Genomic DNA, 17,785 nt, shown 5'->3' with positions numbered 1-17,785 from the left:
CCAGCGCAAGAGTTCTAAGTTCAAAGATTATTGCGGAGTTCCTCCGGTCTTATTCTCTTTGACTTCCACCAGTGGGCAGCAATCTAAGATTATTCCCAGCTAGCTACTAAGTAGTTTTGCAGCATATCCTTTAGATTTACCACAGAATATGCAATAGCTCGGGAATATGCAAACTCAGTTGGTATCCACGCTTTGCGAGACAGTCAGCCTTTTCGTGGCCATCAAACCCTTTATGTCGCGGAACCCACCACTGCGTGCGCTCCCAAGTGGTTCAAGAGTTCACAAGCCTTGGTGCCGTTTTAAAAGAGTCTAAGTATCTTAACGCTGCCTGAATATCTGACATGATATTTATTCTGGCCGCATTTGCCTTCTACGATGACATTCGCGAACATAGAATTCGATTGCGAAGAGCTCCGCCTGGAATATGGTTGGATACAAGCCCATTGGTAAGCTTTTCTGGAATCTTGGTCCACGTACGCCATAAAGTATATATGGATGTTCATATTGTATATTGGCAATAATAATGCTTAGGAATCAGGTATATTTACATGTTTGCGGCCGCCGTTATACGAACGCACCGGTAAAATATTCGTGTAAGAAAGGTTGCTAAAATGTTTAGAGATACATATGCATTTTCTATTTTTCGCCAATAACTATTACAACCCAATCAAGCCTACCACCAACCAAATGGAAAAAAACGTAGGAAAAGCCCATATGTGGCAACACTGGACTGCACCAACACCTGACATTATTTGATACCGAAGAAATAAGTAAAAAGGCTTACATGAAAAATGGGGTGGGCACTAAATCGCTTCGACAACTACAGCGCCAATTAATAAGAAGAAATGCCATGGGGCTTGTGTATAGCACTTGGTGTGAATAACTGGCGAAACTTTGCAAAAGACGAAGGAAATCGTCGAAGCTTTCTTGCTTTCGACCTAAACCGGAAGACGTTTTTTAGCGCCAAATAAGAAGATGAATAAAAATTTAATTTAGATTCTTCAAGGCAAGTTTTACTTCCGGGCTAGTCAACCTTTGTACTGACCTTCACTGTGGAAATAGTGATTAAAAGATGCACGTCAGATGCATGAAAGTCGGAACACCGAAGAGCAATGACCAATGTCTACACAAAGTCCACAGACATCAAAGTTTTTGTTTTCGTTGCAAGCAAGTAAAAGAACTCGTACTTCTATGTCAATTTTCTTTGTTTTGTTCTTAACATTTTCACAATCTCTTCACTAAATACTAAACAAGTACAAGCAGGTACTTCGCCGCTTAAAACCTTTCTTCGGTCAAACAACAGTAAACAATCACTGCTGAAAACTTTCTACCAAAAAACCTTTTATTGTGATACCACAACTAAGTAACTTAGAGGTGAAGAAAAAAGCGTCTGAAAGCCAAGCAGACGAATAGTAAAGTTGGAAATAACAATAAAATGCAATAAAAACCAAAACTAAACTACATAAAAAAAAAAAAATACAAGTTTTGAGCGAATATGAAAGAAGGGGAACTTGTCACCAGAACACTCGAGACGGTAGCTGAAATATGTTTGTACATACAGTGACTCCAACAAATGACCACGTGTGGACTTTTTAAATATTCGTAATATTTTACGAGCTAAAGTTTGTTGTTAGTTTTCTACAAAAATACCATCCAAGGTCTACCCAAAAATATATATGTAAATCTCAGTTTTAAACTTTTTATACAAAATGTAGCTAAGTTCAACAAATTTTCATCAAAATTCAACATTTTTGGGTATGCAGTTTTACAACTCATCCAATTTTTTTCTAACCAAGTGCATGTTTCAAACGACTAAAAAATCCCGTTGATTTTTGAGAATTTTTTTTGGTCACGGACTTTTCCACTTTTTTCCGTATAAGCATGAATTCTTATTAAATAAAATGCGGGAGACCGTAAGCAACAAAATTAAAAAACAAAACTTAAATTAACAAAAAAACGCAAAAGCAGTCTGCAAAAAAAAATCGCAAAAATCAAAGCGATTTTTTAGCCGGTTGGAACTTGCACTTCATGGGACTAAAATTGTACGGGCTATAAAACTGCATACTCAAAAATGTTCCAAAGATTCAGTTTAAAATTTTAAAAATTTTGATAACAATTTTTTGAATTTTCCTAAATTTTGTATAAAGTTTGAAACTGTGATTTATGTATATTCTTTTATTTAAAGCGTGGATGGTATTTTATAGAAAAATTACGAATATTTAAAAATTATCAATAGGCGGTCATTTATTTGAGTCACTGTAATTATGTATGTATATGTATATTTAGATAGAAGTTGCTGTACAAATGTTAGTGGCAGCGCAATTTCAAGACACCGACAGCACAAGAAAAAAAGAAGAATTAAAGTAAAAGGTCAAACCATTCAGCGCAGAGCAACAGCGTGAAATCTAGAAGTTGTTGCGCGACACTCTCGGTGACAATGACAATGACAATGACCATGATGGTGATGTAGCCTTTGCCCAATGAAATCCACCTCATTCATGTTGCAGTCGACCGTGAAAATGGCAGCTTCAATAGCGGCAGCATCAGCATCAGCTACAGCGGCAACAACTCTACTAGCAAGCGGCAAATCATTTCCAGAGGCAGTGGTCATGGCGATGCCAGCGAAATCCTAAAAGCAATAACAATGAAACGGCTGCAGGCAACGACTTAAATGGCAGTGAAGTGAACCACCGCAGAATTTATTTAAAAGTTGATGGTAGTGCAGGGAAGCTAAAAAAAAGTATTTATTTATTTATTTAGTAGGCAAAACAATGCTGAAGGAAATAACACGAAACAATGATTCTTTGATATTCAGTTTATTGTTTTGCTTAAATGCTTTATGTACAATTTTAGCAATTTATTTTAGCTACTCGAATGTAGCTATTTAGTTTTATTGTTTTTTTTGGGGGGGTATTTAATTTAAAAATAAATGGTTTTTAGGTTTTCGCTTTCCTTTTGTTTAATGTCTCTAGGTTCTTTAAATGCTCCGTTATTGCCATATATTTTCGTCATCCAATTTTCAAACACTTTGCCTTCGCGTTCTGCAGATACTTTGAAACTATTTCTTGACTTTTTGTGTGCTCTCCAAAGGCGTTGTGGCAAGTAAATGCAGAAATAGTAAATCAATTCTACGCCACTTATGATAGAACATCCTAGAAAAAGCGCTGTTGCATTACCAAAATTCACTGCAATGAAAATATGTTATAAATTAGTTAATATTTAAAATCATTTTTAAATTTTCTTTCACTTGTTTAACAATCCGTGCACAAGTATATTAATATGCAGAATGTATAAACTGTTTACAGTTCAATAAAATTGTCTATGTTTCCGACACATTTTCCACTTAAGTGTACTTGAAAATGTACTATAAGGGACTAAAATTTGTTCCTAGAATATTTTTGCTTTCATTTTCATTATCCTTTCTTGTTGATCTTGTCACCGCCTAAGCCAGTTTGGCCGAATCAATACAGCAAGCGTGCCGTTTTTCTTCTGTGCCAGCCAATGTCAAATGAAGCCACCTGGTCTTTCCATTAAATAGGAAGCTTTCCTCTTCAATCACATTCAGCTAAATATGCAGTGTGTCCCTGACCATCCGTCCACCCCCTATAAAATGGAGGACATTTTTTTTTTTATCAAATCAGCTGTTCTATCTTTTAATGGTATTACCGCCTTGCGATTTCGCCGTTAAGTAGTTTAAAAATACCGTAAAAAAAATCAAAATAACAACACGAGCCCATACACCCGTAGTTGTGTATGTAACGTATACGCCCGGTCGCATCATACACAGCCAGGTAACACGTTTACTCGCACCCCTTAACTCAAATCATATTCAGCCTTATCATGAATTTCATTTTCCCCGACCGGTTCACTTTTCACTTTTGGTTTCCATGCATTTACTATGGGCGGATGAAAAATTTTCCTCTGATTTTTTTTTCGGGCGGAACTCAAGATAAGGCAGTTTATTTAAAAGTTATTAAATAATGCCGTGGAATATTTTCCTATGGCTTTCTTCAGGAATATATATATGAATAAGTGGGTTAATACTATACCGATTTAGACCTGTGGGGTATCAGCAGAAAGGTATTTTTCCGCTCTTTTTATTTCTGTGCAAAAAGAAAAAATTCATTTCGGTGCCATTTTTATTTTTTTTTTTCAAATACGAACACACCTTAATTAAACTTGGAATGACACTCGCTCATCCTACTTTTCGATCTCCTCCTTTGAATGAGTTTATTAGCAAAGAAATAAAAAGGGTATCTCATTATTACGATTCCGTTGAAAATTAAAAAAAAAAATTATTTTATGCAAATTTTTTAAGCTCAAACCGTTTGGTGATTTGAGGGACTTTTTTCAAAAAAATTTTAAACAAACAATTTTTATTCATAAAAAAACTCAATTTTTGGAGGTATTTTCAAATCGCTCCAGCTCACGTAAATCTTAATATTTTGCTGTAATATTTTGGTGGTATTCTTAGAATATAATAGATTTTATAATTCCAATGGAAACACAGTAACTATTTTTTTTGTATAGGGAGTGATGCAGTCTAATGTACTTACTAATTTATTCATGTGAATAATAATTTTAGAATGAATTTCGTGTGTGCCAATAATAATTTTAAAAGTGGAATTTTTGTTTCGAAAATCATCGTCATCTTTTAATCAATGTTATTCTTTTTCATTTGATGACAGTCTAGTTTTTAACCGACTTCCAAAAAAGGAGGAGGTTACCAGTTCGTCGGAATATTTATTTTATTTTTTTTTTTCATGTATGTTACCGCATAACTTTTGACCACGTCAACCGATTTTCTTTTTGCATCGGAAAGGCAATGTCTCAGAGGTGGTCTCATACTAATCTAGTTAAGATCCGATCAGTGGATCATGAGATATATATATATATATATATATATATTTTATATGAGAGTTGAAGTCGGTTTTTTTTTGCTAAAAATTACTTGTATTACTCTAGATCCGTTAGTTTTGGCAAAAAGAACATTTTCACCGTTTATTGTTAACATTTTGGAGTATCTTAAACTTTTATAATCAAAAAAATCGTTCAATTTCAAAAAATACAAAATAGATGCGAAAGTTATGCCGCATGCTGCCATTTTTTGTAATTTGGTGGCACACCCTTGAAACTTCACATATATGTTGTGTTTGATGCCGACTTCCATTGAACATTCTATCTGATAACTTCCCAAAGTTATATAAAAAAACAATTATGATTTAAAATTTTCCTGCGTGGCTCAATACTTCAGCTCTTTTTATTTTCTCTAATATCCGATTAAAGAAATCGCACGAAAGGGAGTCGCCATGTCTGAAACTCTTTTTTGTAACAAACTGCCAACCTTTTAGTGCTGTCGAAAGCGGCTTTGAAGTCCGGCCTGGTCTTTGGTGGATTTGCCAGGTTGTGGATTGCGCTGAGCACACTTACATTCTAGTCGCCGTCCACGCATTCATCCCGCTCTACTTGAATAGCTGAGCTGGCAGGCCGCTAGCTCCAGCAGCTTTGTCGTTTTTCAGCCGCGTATTGCTATTCGCACCTCATAGATTGTGGGCTTGGGGTTATCTTCTCAATACTGCTGCCATTCAAAGGGGTGGAAAATTTTTTCCTCTAGTTTCTAGTACTATACATAATAATTCACGCTGGTTTTGAAACCTTCGGTCGTTTTCCCTGTCCGCCAGCATTTCAAGCATTACATATTCACGTTTTTGAACTATCTCTTTTTATTTCGGAAAATATCTCTCGCTTCCCCTGCAGTTTCCTCAATCGATCCAGCACAGCTCGCATTGCGCCCGATCGCAATCTCGTGACATTCCTCATCGTACTATTTGTTCTCTCGCGCTGTCTTGGCGCGTACGGTCATCCAATACCATAGAAGCGTGCCTGCCGTCCATCACAAAATGATATTCTTTTGCTGGAACCTAGTGCTGCAGACTACCATGCTTTGGTCGCCGGTGATGTCGACCAGCCTCACGGTCCAACAACGCCAAATCCATACTTCAAATAATTCAGAGCTGCTTATAGTTATGACTTATGGCGAGAAACCTATGCAATAGATACCTACGGTTATGCTGCCTATACGTTTGATCAGAACAGATAATTGCAATAGCTATGGCTAATGGTACCACTAAGTTGGCTTTTAATCTCTTGCCTGACCTTCCATCATGGAGACTAAATTTTCCTACAGCGGTACCAGGGATCCTTTCCTTGTCCAGCGTGGCAATACAATTGATAAGGCAGCACTGCCAAATGCACTCCAAACGCTCTTAGAAGACGCCATCAGTCGCCTTGTTGCCTCCGACACGGGATTTGCGCATTACAGCAATCGTAGACGTCGCAAGGTAGCACATATTTAACGATATTATTGGATGACGATGATCTCGGACTTAAGCAGGGATCACATGATTTGTATATTCGCACAGATTTGTACATTTTGAAAGACATATTGGGGTTGTCAATAGAGCTTGAGTTCAGCTCAATAAAAATAGTGAACTTGTAGCAGCCGTATAATCCCTGCTTCAGGCTTCCCGAGGACATCAATCAGCTGGACAGAGGCACATTTCTCATAAAGGGCCGAACCTTCCTAGTGCATAATCTCAAATCATAGTCCTTTAACCGTTCGACGTGATTTAATGATGTTAAACATTGCTTTGCGCAACAAAGGGTCGCTTAAGGCGTTGTATGGTAATGCAATATTTCTAGAGTATGTATTTCATTTTCTACTAACAACAAACGACAAGAAGATTTTATCTTAAAAGCTATCTCATCTCTATTTACTTACCCAACAAATCCACCCATGTATAAATTACCGTTGTGCGAAAAACTACAATTGAATCGCGTATAAAGAAAAAGTCCATATCCATGTGAGAATTATTTTCCCGCTGAGAAATCGTTGGCAAATCATTTGTGCGAACATCAATCAGATAGGCTAGTGACAGGCAATTTAGGAAGCACTCACAGACCATACCCATAGCACTAACATTAATTGGCATCGAATCTTTTTCACCGCTTTGTTCGAAGTATTTTAAATGATCTTGAAGGGAACATAAAAAGATTACAAAGCAAACAACAAAGAAAATTTCATTGCAAATTTTGTCTTTTAAATTAGTATTTACACAAGCAAATTAATGTCCGCATGTCACTCACTATTATGTTGCGCCAAGCATGGCATGTCAGACAGCTTGCAAGCTGGATATTGACTGGGTGGAAAGAAAATGTCCAAGGAGCAATTGCAATATTTCATAGTATGCTCCTGCAAGCATTCCGCCTGACAGTTCTCGAACATATATTTGTGATTCATTAGCGTTTTGAAATCGAGGCTATTTCGTTCATCCTGAAATGTATGAAAATATGGCTTTATTGTTTAGAATTGTTTAGTATTTTTCTAGCCCACTACACATACATCGAAAACACATTCGCGCACTTGCGAAGATAGCCGCCGTGTTGTCTCATCGTAGAAACTCAATTGTGCATCCAGTTTCACCCTAATCTGATCGTTTACATGCACTTGATTTGGATAACTCCACCACACGCCAGGTTCCATGAGCATAAACTACAAGATGTGAAAAATAAAACGAAAAAATTATAATAAAATTAAAAGAAAAGAAATCAAAGTTAGCAACAAAGGCAAATGCAATGCAACTTTTATACTGACGCCACCTAAGCCACCTCCCCTCCCCGCCGCTTACCATAATGCCCTTCTCTCGCGAAGCGAACGGTGAATGCATCTGTTCGTTTATCAGCACTCGCACGTTTAGGCCATTACCCGGCCCATTTCGAGTGGCACGCCACGGCCATTTATCGTCTAATTTTTGTCTTAATTGTCCTTGTGCCGTTTCGATTGTATTGAAGGACATGCAAAATCCGTATATGGAACGACGTGCGCTAAATATGTCACAACAATTCATTGGCCTGTGACGCCACACACAATCCGTGAGCAGTTCGTCACAACGCCAGGCCATAAATTGTGCGACCAATGTGAAGTTCACATAATCCAATTCGTGCAGCGGTCGTGTGGTGTTCAATTTTTCGAATCTATCGAAACTACCAAAATAGAAAGTATCATAAAGTGCGACTACTTCGGTGAATAGGCGCTCTAGCTCGGTGTTGTGGTGTTCGCGCCGCAGATAATTTTCCTTTGCCGAGTTGAAGCGCGCCCAATTCAAACGATTCTGATTGCAGAGGTAGACCTCGGGAAAAACAATACGATAAATTGGATAATTCGTGGCATTTACGATCGTCTTGAATTGTTGTCGATTGTAGCGCGCGGCGAGCATTTGAATAACGTAGATCATCATGCCGAGTGCACAGAGAAAGCCGATCGTCCAGAAGAGGCTGGAAGCGCGAAAGATGTCATTGTGTATGTAGTACATATAAAAGAGGGTAGGGAAGAAAATAGAAGTGCAAGAGATGTAGTTGAGTGAGTGCAGAGTTGGGATTCAATGAGACCGTGTATATATGGAATGAGAAAAATACAGTCAAATAAAATACATTAAAAATTAATTGCATCAAAAAATTAAAACAAAATCAGAGAGGAGCAAAAAATACATTAATTTGGAAAATGAGTAGAAATGTAAAAACAAAATAAATAAAATTCAATTTAAAAGAATTAACAATAAAAAAAAAATAAAAATCCCTAAAATTATTTTCTGCGCAAATTGTATGCAAAACTTGGGATTCCCAAATTGAGCTGTGATGTGTCTAGAATTTTATTTAAATTTGTTTATAAATATATATGTATCTATATTTTCATACCATATAAACAAATATTTTTTTACACCTCTAATATTTTTTTGGCACATAGTGGTTGAGACATCGAAAAAAACGCAAATGAAAAAAAAGCCTACAAAAATTAATAATAATAATTTTTTGCAAAAAATTTTTTTTTAATTGTTTACAATTCGAATTAGCTGTTTGGATTGGATTTTTTATTTAAAAAATGGCCTCAGATGAATATAAAACTTTTAATAAATTGTATAGATATTTTTAAATTGACTTAACGTTTTTGGTTTTCAATGATGCATTAAAATCTATCAGGTATAGATACCTCCATTTTCTTAATCGTAACAATTTTTCAATATGATTTTCAAAGCGTAAATCGTAAAATTTCAAACATCTGGTTCCGATATTCCGATGCCGTATTGTGTTTGCTCTGGCAGCCACTGCTAATATTAGCAGGAACAGCTGATTTCGAGAAACTCTCACTGCCATTGCAGCTTGGGGTTTGTTTCGAAAATGTGTTAATATTTTGCGGAGTTAATAATTTAAAAAAAAATTTAAATTTATAAAAATGTTGTCATAAATTTGGAATGGTTTATTTAAAAACTTTGGAGCTGGTTTAAATTTGTTTTTTATGTCCCGAAAATAAGTTAATTAAAAATTCACTATTTTAAAAAATTTTGTAATAAATTTTGAATGTTTAGTTTAAAATTTTTGACCTGGTTCAAATTAGGTTTTTTATGTCCCGAAAATAAGTTAATATGCTACGTTGAAATTTAGAATTTTTTTTTAATTTTTTCTTGGAATATTGGGAATACAACGTGGCTGTCGAGCTCCTGAAAAATTAAGTATTTTAAATTAAATGGGACGTTGATTAATTATTCCTACATACTTGTTTTACAAATTAGATAGGCTTACGATTTTTATAGATAAAACAAATTTTTTTTACAATTTAAAGTGCCATACTTAAGTTCCAAAACAAGAATTTTAAAAATAAATAAGTCCTTAGGAAAAATGAAATATAAACTCAATTCACCAACATATATATTTGGATTTTTAAAATTTTTGAAAACAAGTCGTATTTCTAAGTCTTAGATAGCGGTACCTGAATTAAATTTTATAAAAATTAAACCTATAAAGCTGACCCTTTAACTTTTATTATTATTATTTTTTTTTCTAGTGCTTTAATCCATTTTTATCTATGTATGTAAAAAATTATTGACAACTTTATGAAATTTTCTAAACTAATGAATTTCTGGCTAAAAATTTCTAGTTATTGCAGTCTAACTAATTTTTTGTGCTTATTAATATATTTTTTTATTTTAACTTGTTGAGCTTTTTTTCTTCTTGAAGGCTAAATTAAAAAAAGTGTTTCAATTAAAAATAAAACTCGATATTGGTATTTATTATGAAAATTCTAAACGACCAAGTTTGAAATGGTATAAAAACAAATTCTTAAAAATTTAAATTTTTTACAAAAATTAAATAATAGATACATAAATGTGAAATAAAACGAAAATTTCGCTTGTTTTTCTCATAAACAACATTTTAAAATTTCGACCGAAACACAACAAAAAAATACAAGAACAAGTAATTAAAAGTAAAAAATAAAACGAATATTCGCCAGCTAAATACTAAAGTTGAAGAAGGTGTCTAATAGTAAATTTGAAGAAGTTATCTAAATAAATTAAAAAAAAGAGAACCCTAATTTTTTTTGCGAAAACAATCAAAAAAAAACTCAACCTTCTCAAATTCGGGTCACCTGACAAAGAGTCAGTTTTTTCAGCAGAAAAAGTTTTAACAAATTTTTATAAAAAATTAAAATCTTTTTCGTAAAAAAAACAATCAGAAATATTACAAAAACAAAAAATTAAAAAAATACTGAAAAATTTAAAATTTTTTCACTAACTTCAATTTATAATTCAATGTTTTACACTGACAAAGCACAAAAATTTTAAAAAGTTTCTTTATACTTATTTGTTTAGTTTTCACAAAAAAATAATAAATAAAAAATAAATAATAATAATAATAAATTAAAAAATGTTTTAAAGCAAATAACTTTCAGTAAAACAAAATCCAAAAAATTTCCAGGTTATTTGACTAATAATATTTTTAAGCCAAAGGCCATTGATTGACGTAAGCCGTTAATTTGTATTATTCACGCTGAAAAAAAAGATAATTTTTATAATAATTTTCATAAAAAATTACGTTTAGTAAAAATCTTGCAATTTCTAATTAATAGTTTTCGTGCCTACTAGCGCCACTGTCAGTTATCATGGTTGTTATGTGGATATAAGTTTTCTAATCGTTTTTTTTTTTTTATGTCTGACCCACTTTGCTTCGTGTCGAATGCAAAGCGTATAACCAAAATCATTATTTATTTTTTTAATTTTTTAGTCTATTCTTACACGGCCATCTCTTATGCATAGCTCAGTAAAACATTAACACTTCACACCCGCTTACCGCTCCACTGCACCCATATTAAGTGCCAACGGTTTACTCAAGCCAGGGATGCTTGTCTGCTGCCCGAGTTCACCAATTAGCTCTTTTACAATTCTAAAACCTTTACTCGCTTTCCTCGCTTCGTTTGCTGTTGCTTTATGTTGAAGCTGCTGTTGCTGTTGTTGTTGTTGTTGATATTTTTCGAATGTAATTAAATTCGCACGCGGATAAATTCTTGTTAGGCGACGATTTGGTACAAGCTCCTCCGTTAACATTTTTCACACAGCAAATGCACGCAAGCAAAAAATGTTTTTAAATCGAAAAAAATCTTTAAATTTTAGTGTTATATATAATTGAATTTAATTGTTAACATTTTCTCATTCTCAACACGTCAGCAAATCAGCGATTATTTGCGCGTACACTTTCACTTTGCTGCGTTCATTGGCGTCGCCAACGATTTTATAAGCGCATTTAATATAATTTTTAGCCATACAAAGTAGCCTATAGCACCGTTAGACAGTTGCGTGAGTAAATCTAAGAGTATCCACCCACATGTTGCAAAGGGATTTGTTTGGTCACTTGATTCATATTGACAAGTGTCAACTGTTGATCTTTCATTACTCGAGCAAGTATGTGCATATGTAAGTGTTGCAATGCTAATGTAACTATGCATAAATAAATATGTACATACATACATATGTACGTGTGTATGTATGAGTTATGTGGCCTGTGCTATTTAATTTATTGTATGTAAATATGAGTAGCGCAAATAGGGTTAAATTTGATTGACATTTGATTGTGGTTGAGCACTAAAAGGCGATAAACTTGTGGACATACTTTGTTGCATGCACTGTGAATGCATGCAACTTTTTATTGGCCTACGGCAACACGTGCGACGTTTTTATTTTAAGAATGCGAAAGTATAATTAACTTTGTTTAGAAACGGGCAAAAAAAAAACGTACTACATACTTACTTTTGTTTGTATTTACGTGACATTTTACTACATTAAACCCAATGTGTTAAGCCCAGCTTAGAGCAAATTGCCGCTGATAAATAGGTACGCTAATTTCTCTGAATGGTCAACAAAACTCATTCGCCAGCCTTTGAAGCCTAGAGCAGCAAAGATAAATCCTATTGAGGGATGGCATGAACCCAGGTTCATACATATTTACATATATCTGTCATGAACCTCAAGGATACTCAAGCAGGTATCCTTATCAACCACTTCGGCGTGTCAAAAGGCAAGTTGGCAATTCATCCAATGGGCTGAAGAAAATTCCAAATGGAATTTTAAGTCGGAAAGGGAGGCTTCCCGCACTTCTGAAAAGACTAGCCAAAGATCCCGCGCAGGAACTAAACCAGGCACAGATGAGAAGCCGGTTGCACTTCAAGGTTGCTTTGAAAATTCAATTAATTTCCACTGAGTTCACTCGATAATTCTGAAGAAATTCTGACACAATCTCATTTATCAATGTCAGAAGGGGTTAGTAGATGAGCCAAGAGCATCTTATTCGTCAGTCAAAACCGACAAGAGGCGGGAAAGGACTCAATTTAGCATTATCTAAATCATTAGTTACTAGGGACCTAGGATAAAAAAGGAGGATTTTACCGTCAACAAAACCAAGAGTTGTACGCCATCGAACAATTCGGTTCCAGATAACCTTCCAAAAAGCTTCGAAGTCGTTTAGATTTGTCATCGCAGGGCGTTCAGGTCTATCATTTCTCGTTGGATAATACCAAAACTGTAATCTAACAAGGTTCTTAAGGCAGGTCTGCAAAGTTTAAAATGTTTATGTAGGTTCCGTACTCTTCAAAGAGATACAAATATATTCCAAATATTAAAGGAACTAACGAAAAGTACAGCTAAACTGTATAAGAACTTCGAATATAGGCTGGGGAAATTTAGTTCGCTAAGAATCTTTTGGCTAGGCTTACGATATTTATCAGGTCGAGCACAAGTAACTATCTTTTACTTAGAATCTGTTGGGTCATGGCGTGTACGGAAGATATCCGAAGAAAACTTATTCGAAGTCTGTCGTGGCACTGTAGACGTAGGCCTTTAAGAACTGTGTCGTGAAATATTTCAGACTCAGTGTTCGATGTTTTGGTCACTGTAGAAGCTTTGTGTGTCTCCTGCCAGAATTCGGACATGGAAAGACACAATAAATTTAATCCAATTTAGACTGAGCTATGGTAGGCCTAAACTAAAGCCCTTTAATTAGCAATACACTTTATACGTGTTAAGAAAATTACTAATATTTCTCTAAAAAAAAGTGGTCAAATAACTTGCTTCTCTTCTTAAACAGAAAAACGAAAAAACTTGGCCCATTTATTAAGTCGATCATTTATTATTATTGGGCACAACTTTAAATGTAATAGGTGTCATTACTACACTGTTCCACAATCAAAATCATCAAGAAGGAGGTACATATGTACATACATCCATACATATAATAAAATTGTAAAATGACCAATGTGTGTACATTATTTTTGTGGAGGGTTGCCACCTGTCTACTGTTTACTGTCGAACATATTTTTGAGGCGGGTTGCCACCTATTTGAAAAATTGTATTCAGTTAAATCGATATCTTCAACTGGCAAATAAAGCCCTGCTTCTCGGCGCCTTCAAAGAATTTTTGTTTTATTACTGTAGTATTTGTAAAGTAGGCATATTTTTTTGCAAATTGCAAAACAAATTGGACTTCCGCCTTTTATGGAAGATAAATATACGGTATTTGAATATTTTTTGCGCCAAATATTTAATTAACACACCTTTGAAGAAGGTGCGCGGTATGTAGTCTCGGTACTTTACCGACTTTCTAGATAGCTTCGAAAATATATTGACCAACACCCATTCATAAATAAAGAATTCTTCATAAACCGAAAATATGCTTGAAAATCTCACTTCATAAAGACAAAGAACAATATAAAACTATAAGATGAGATAGTTTATATTATGTTATGGTATGTTAGGTTATGTTATGATATGCTATGTTATGTTATGTTATGTTATGTTACTTTATGTTACGTTATTTAAAGTACTGTAAAGCTAGGTTCTGTTATGTTACGTTATAATATGTTATGTTACTTTGTCTTACGTTATATAAAGTAATGTAAAGCTATGTTCTGTCATGTTATGTTATCTGTTATGTTATGCTATTCAACACATTTCACCTCAACTCACAACAGCTCAATACAAATCGCCTCAACTCCCCTCATCTGAGCTCAACTAATCTCACATCAACTCCTCTCAGATCACCTCAACTCACCTTAACTTATCTCACCCCAGCTTACCTAATTTCATCTCATCCTCACTTCAACTCACATCAACTCAACTCCCCTCAACTCAACTCACTCAACTAATGTTATTTCACCTCAACTCACCTTAACTCACCTCAACTCACCTTACCCTATGGACCTTGTTCTGTGTGCGATACCACCAGTCAAATTTTGTCACACAGTGTTATATAATATTTTCCTTTCTTCTTTGTCTTTCTAGGGGGACACCCTACTAAGTATGTTATGATTTTTTACATAGCATGAATCATTTTATTCAAGGTTACTTTTAATCAATAAAATGTGATAAATGACACATAATGCTAGCAGTTAAGGCATAACTCTGAAATGAGCCAATCCCACGATTTGATTAGCCATATATTTTGTAATATATAATTCGATTTGTAATACATCATCAATTTTGTCTGATTTTCCAGTAGGTTATAATTATTTAATATTATTCTTATTTTGTACGAGTAATTTTTCGAAACAGTATCTAGCTTTTTACTTGTGAGCGTGGCCAAACTTGCAGTTTATAGCGCATATGCATTCAAATAAAATTTTAATTTTTAGTGCGTTTTTGCATAAAGAAAGAAAAACTCTTGCTCGCTATACGTACATATATATGTTTATGATTAAAAACTGAAAAGAAAAAAGTGGTTTCGTTTGTGGATTTTAAATTACCAAAACTAAGTGCCAGTCCTTAACTTATCACAAATGAGTGTCATGGTTTTGAATTACCAACATTTATGTCCATTTTCAAGTGACCAGAAAGTTAGACAGTTAAATTTTTAATTAAAAGAATTTATGTACAAGTATGCACAGTTTTGAAAATATGTACATACATATATGTACTATATATATTTATATATATATATATATATAAATTTTTTATTCACCGAAAATGTATGTCCAATTATATCCAGTTTTAAGTAACCACAAATTCGTGTCCAGTTGAGTGACCCGTTTTTAAATGTTTAAAACTTTAAGCCAACTTTTTTAAACAACCAAAATGTATATCCGATTTTGAAAATACCAAAAGTTTATGTCCAACTTTTATATAACCGATTTTGAAAAGACCAAAAATATATGTCCAGCTTTTATATCACCAGGAATTATATCCAGCGTTTAAATTACCAACTTTTTGCCGTTTTTTGAAGTAACAAAATTTAAGTCACATCTTAAGCGAGAAAAAAGTTATAATAATAATTTATTCCCGGTTTTGAAAAAAGCAAGAATTCATGTCCAATTTTTATATATCCAAAAATTATGTCCAGTGTTTGAATCAACAATTTTTGGCCTTTTTTTAAATGAACAAAAATTAATGTCCAACCCAGATGTTACAGAGTAGTAGTATGCCACACTAACCACTCAGCTACAACGGCAATTATTGCCTTGCTTGTGCTTATTTTTAAGTGAAAAAAATTTGGCCAATTTTTTTAACGAACAAAAATGTATGCTTAGTTTTCAAAAACTAACTTGCCTGTATTTAACTGAATATAATTGGCCGAAAATTTATGTCCATTTTTTAAACGACAAAAAATTGATGACCATTTTTGAGTGACCAAAACGGGAGGCCAACTTTTTTAACGACAAAAATTTATGGCCAATTTTTTAAATTACTGAAAATGTATGTCTGACTTGAAAAATATTATATCAGTAACACAATTATGACCACTTTTGAGTGGCCAAAACTTTAAGCCAAGGTTTTTGTAAACATCAAAAATGTATGGCCAGTTTTTCAAATTAGATACTGAAAATTTATGTCCAACTTGAAATGTATATCAATAATAAAATTAAGACCATTTTTGTGTGGCCAAGAGTTGAGCCCACGTTTTTTTAACGGCAAAAATTTATGGCCAGTTTTTAGATTTTTGAAAATTTATGTCTGACTTTAAAAAATTTATATCAACCAAAATTTTAAACCAAGCTTTTTTAACGGCAAAAATGTATGCCCAGCTTTTAAAATAGCTAAAAATTTGTGTCCAACTTTTTAATGGCCAAAAATTATGTCCACTGTTTCGATGACCAAATATTCTGCCTATTTTTAAATTACCAAAAAATGATGTCTACTTTAAAATTTAACAAAAGTTTAGTGCAGTTTTCTAATTAGCAAAAATTTATGTCCAGTTTTCAAACTTCCCACAAGGTAAAGAAATATGCCACGACAATCTTATTTTACCCGCTCAAAAAAACATGCATGATTACTTTATTTTAATAGCGGTATTCTCTTAAGCTCGAAAAAGGCCGAAAGTCTCCAAAAATTTCCTAGTTCTCTGCTTTCTAAGTTTTTTTGTGCATAAGATGTACAAGAAAACGTACATACTCGTGTATTTATATGAACTCAGTTATTTTCTGAATAATCAAGTTAAAATTTTTGTTGTGACTTGTAAAGTTCACGATATTCTCTTAACTTAATTTTGCTCTGCTCCACCCTAGATGGTCGGCGCTTAAAATTTTTAGGCTGACTACGTTCATGTTCCTTTTTAATGCGCCTTGGTGCTACGACAAAGAAGAAGTACACAAGCTCCACAAGACTAATCAGTGAACAGCCCAAAAATAAACCAGTTGTGCCACCAAACGACACTGAAAGAAGAAGGCGACAGTGATTAATAGACATACTTATCCAGTCCTTCGATAGTTTTTCACTCACCAATCAAATCAATCCAAGTGAAAACCAAAATCGTTTTATATTTCGTAATGGCGTTTCTCAGAAAATACACATCGAGTAGTACGACCGTTTTATTTTTCACAGATTCAAAGGGAGCCAAGTCTCTAGATTTTATAGAAACGAAATAACGCAGTGAATCACAGCTAACATGACAGCTACAAACTATGCCCGGATATTTGCTAGTCATATACTTTTCCTGACCAGGTATCTCAAAGTTAAGTAGATAGTCTGCGAAGAACAAAAAATTACTTTACAATTACTACTTAGCAAATAATCAACTGTGTACTCCTAAAAATATATTCCGGAAATCGGTGCCAAATATCACTAAATTGACAATAGCTAAGCCTAAAAATATGCAATAACTGTACTTGATTTCATATTGTACATCTAAGGCGTTTTTGTCACATACTTTTAGGCACACCTGGTAGGTAATAAATATCTAGAATTATATTGTGGCTTAACTGTTATGTTCTGCCAAACATGGCAGGTCCACAAGTTTGCAATGGGGAACAGGACTTGGTGGGAAAAAGATATCTAGAGAACAATTGCAATATTTCATGAGATGCTCCAGTTGACATTGAGAATGACAATTTTCGAAGCGATATCTATAGCCATAGAGTGTTTTAAAATCGTCACTGTTTTGCTCGTCCTATAGCGAAGAGGTAAAATTTTAAATTT

General features: G+C 34.0%; 1 protein-coding gene across 1 annotated transcript; it reads right to left on the bottom strand.

The window, feature by feature from the left end:
* Positions 1-2,902: 2,902 nt before the first annotated feature.
* LOC118736418 (pickpocket protein 19-like) lies at positions 2,903-11,435 on the bottom strand. Its single transcript, XM_036466512.1, has 6 exons — positions 11,182-11,435; positions 7,689-8,334; positions 7,403-7,552; positions 7,147-7,333; positions 6,782-7,033; positions 2,903-3,185 (listed from the first exon to the last, which is right to left on the bottom strand). Exons 1-6 carry the CDS (start codon positions 11,433-11,435, stop codon positions 2,920-2,922), a joined length of 1,755 nt encoding a protein of 584 aa, XP_036322405.1. The 3' UTR covers positions 2,903-2,919.
* Positions 11,436-17,785: the final 6,350 nt, after the last annotated feature.

The sequence above is a fragment of the Rhagoletis pomonella genome, unplaced genomic scaffold (assembly GCF_013731165.1).
Source record: "Rhagoletis pomonella isolate Grant_MI unplaced genomic scaffold, Rhpom_1.0 Rhpom_scaffold_00003, whole genome shotgun sequence".
Classification (NCBI taxonomy): domain Eukaryota; kingdom Metazoa; phylum Arthropoda; class Insecta; order Diptera; family Tephritidae; genus Rhagoletis; species Rhagoletis pomonella.
The sequence above is the reverse complement of the archived record's forward strand: the minus strand, read 5'-3'. Positions and strand labels throughout refer to the sequence as shown.

Bases quoted from the DNA above. Each gene is read 5' to 3' on its own strand.
- LOC118736418 (XM_036466512.1), bottom strand. From the start codon at position 11,435: ATGTTAACGGAGGAGCTTGTACCAAATCGTCGCCTAACAAGAATTTAT. The intron at 8,335-11,181 runs GTAAGCGGGTGT...TCGCGCTTCCAG, and splicing joins AATATGGGTGCAGTGGAGCG to CCTCTTCTGGACGATCGGCT. The intron at 7,553-7,688 runs GTAAGCGGCGGG...CACATCTTGTAG, and splicing joins CGCGAGAGAAGGGCATTATG to TTTATGCTCATGGAACCTGG.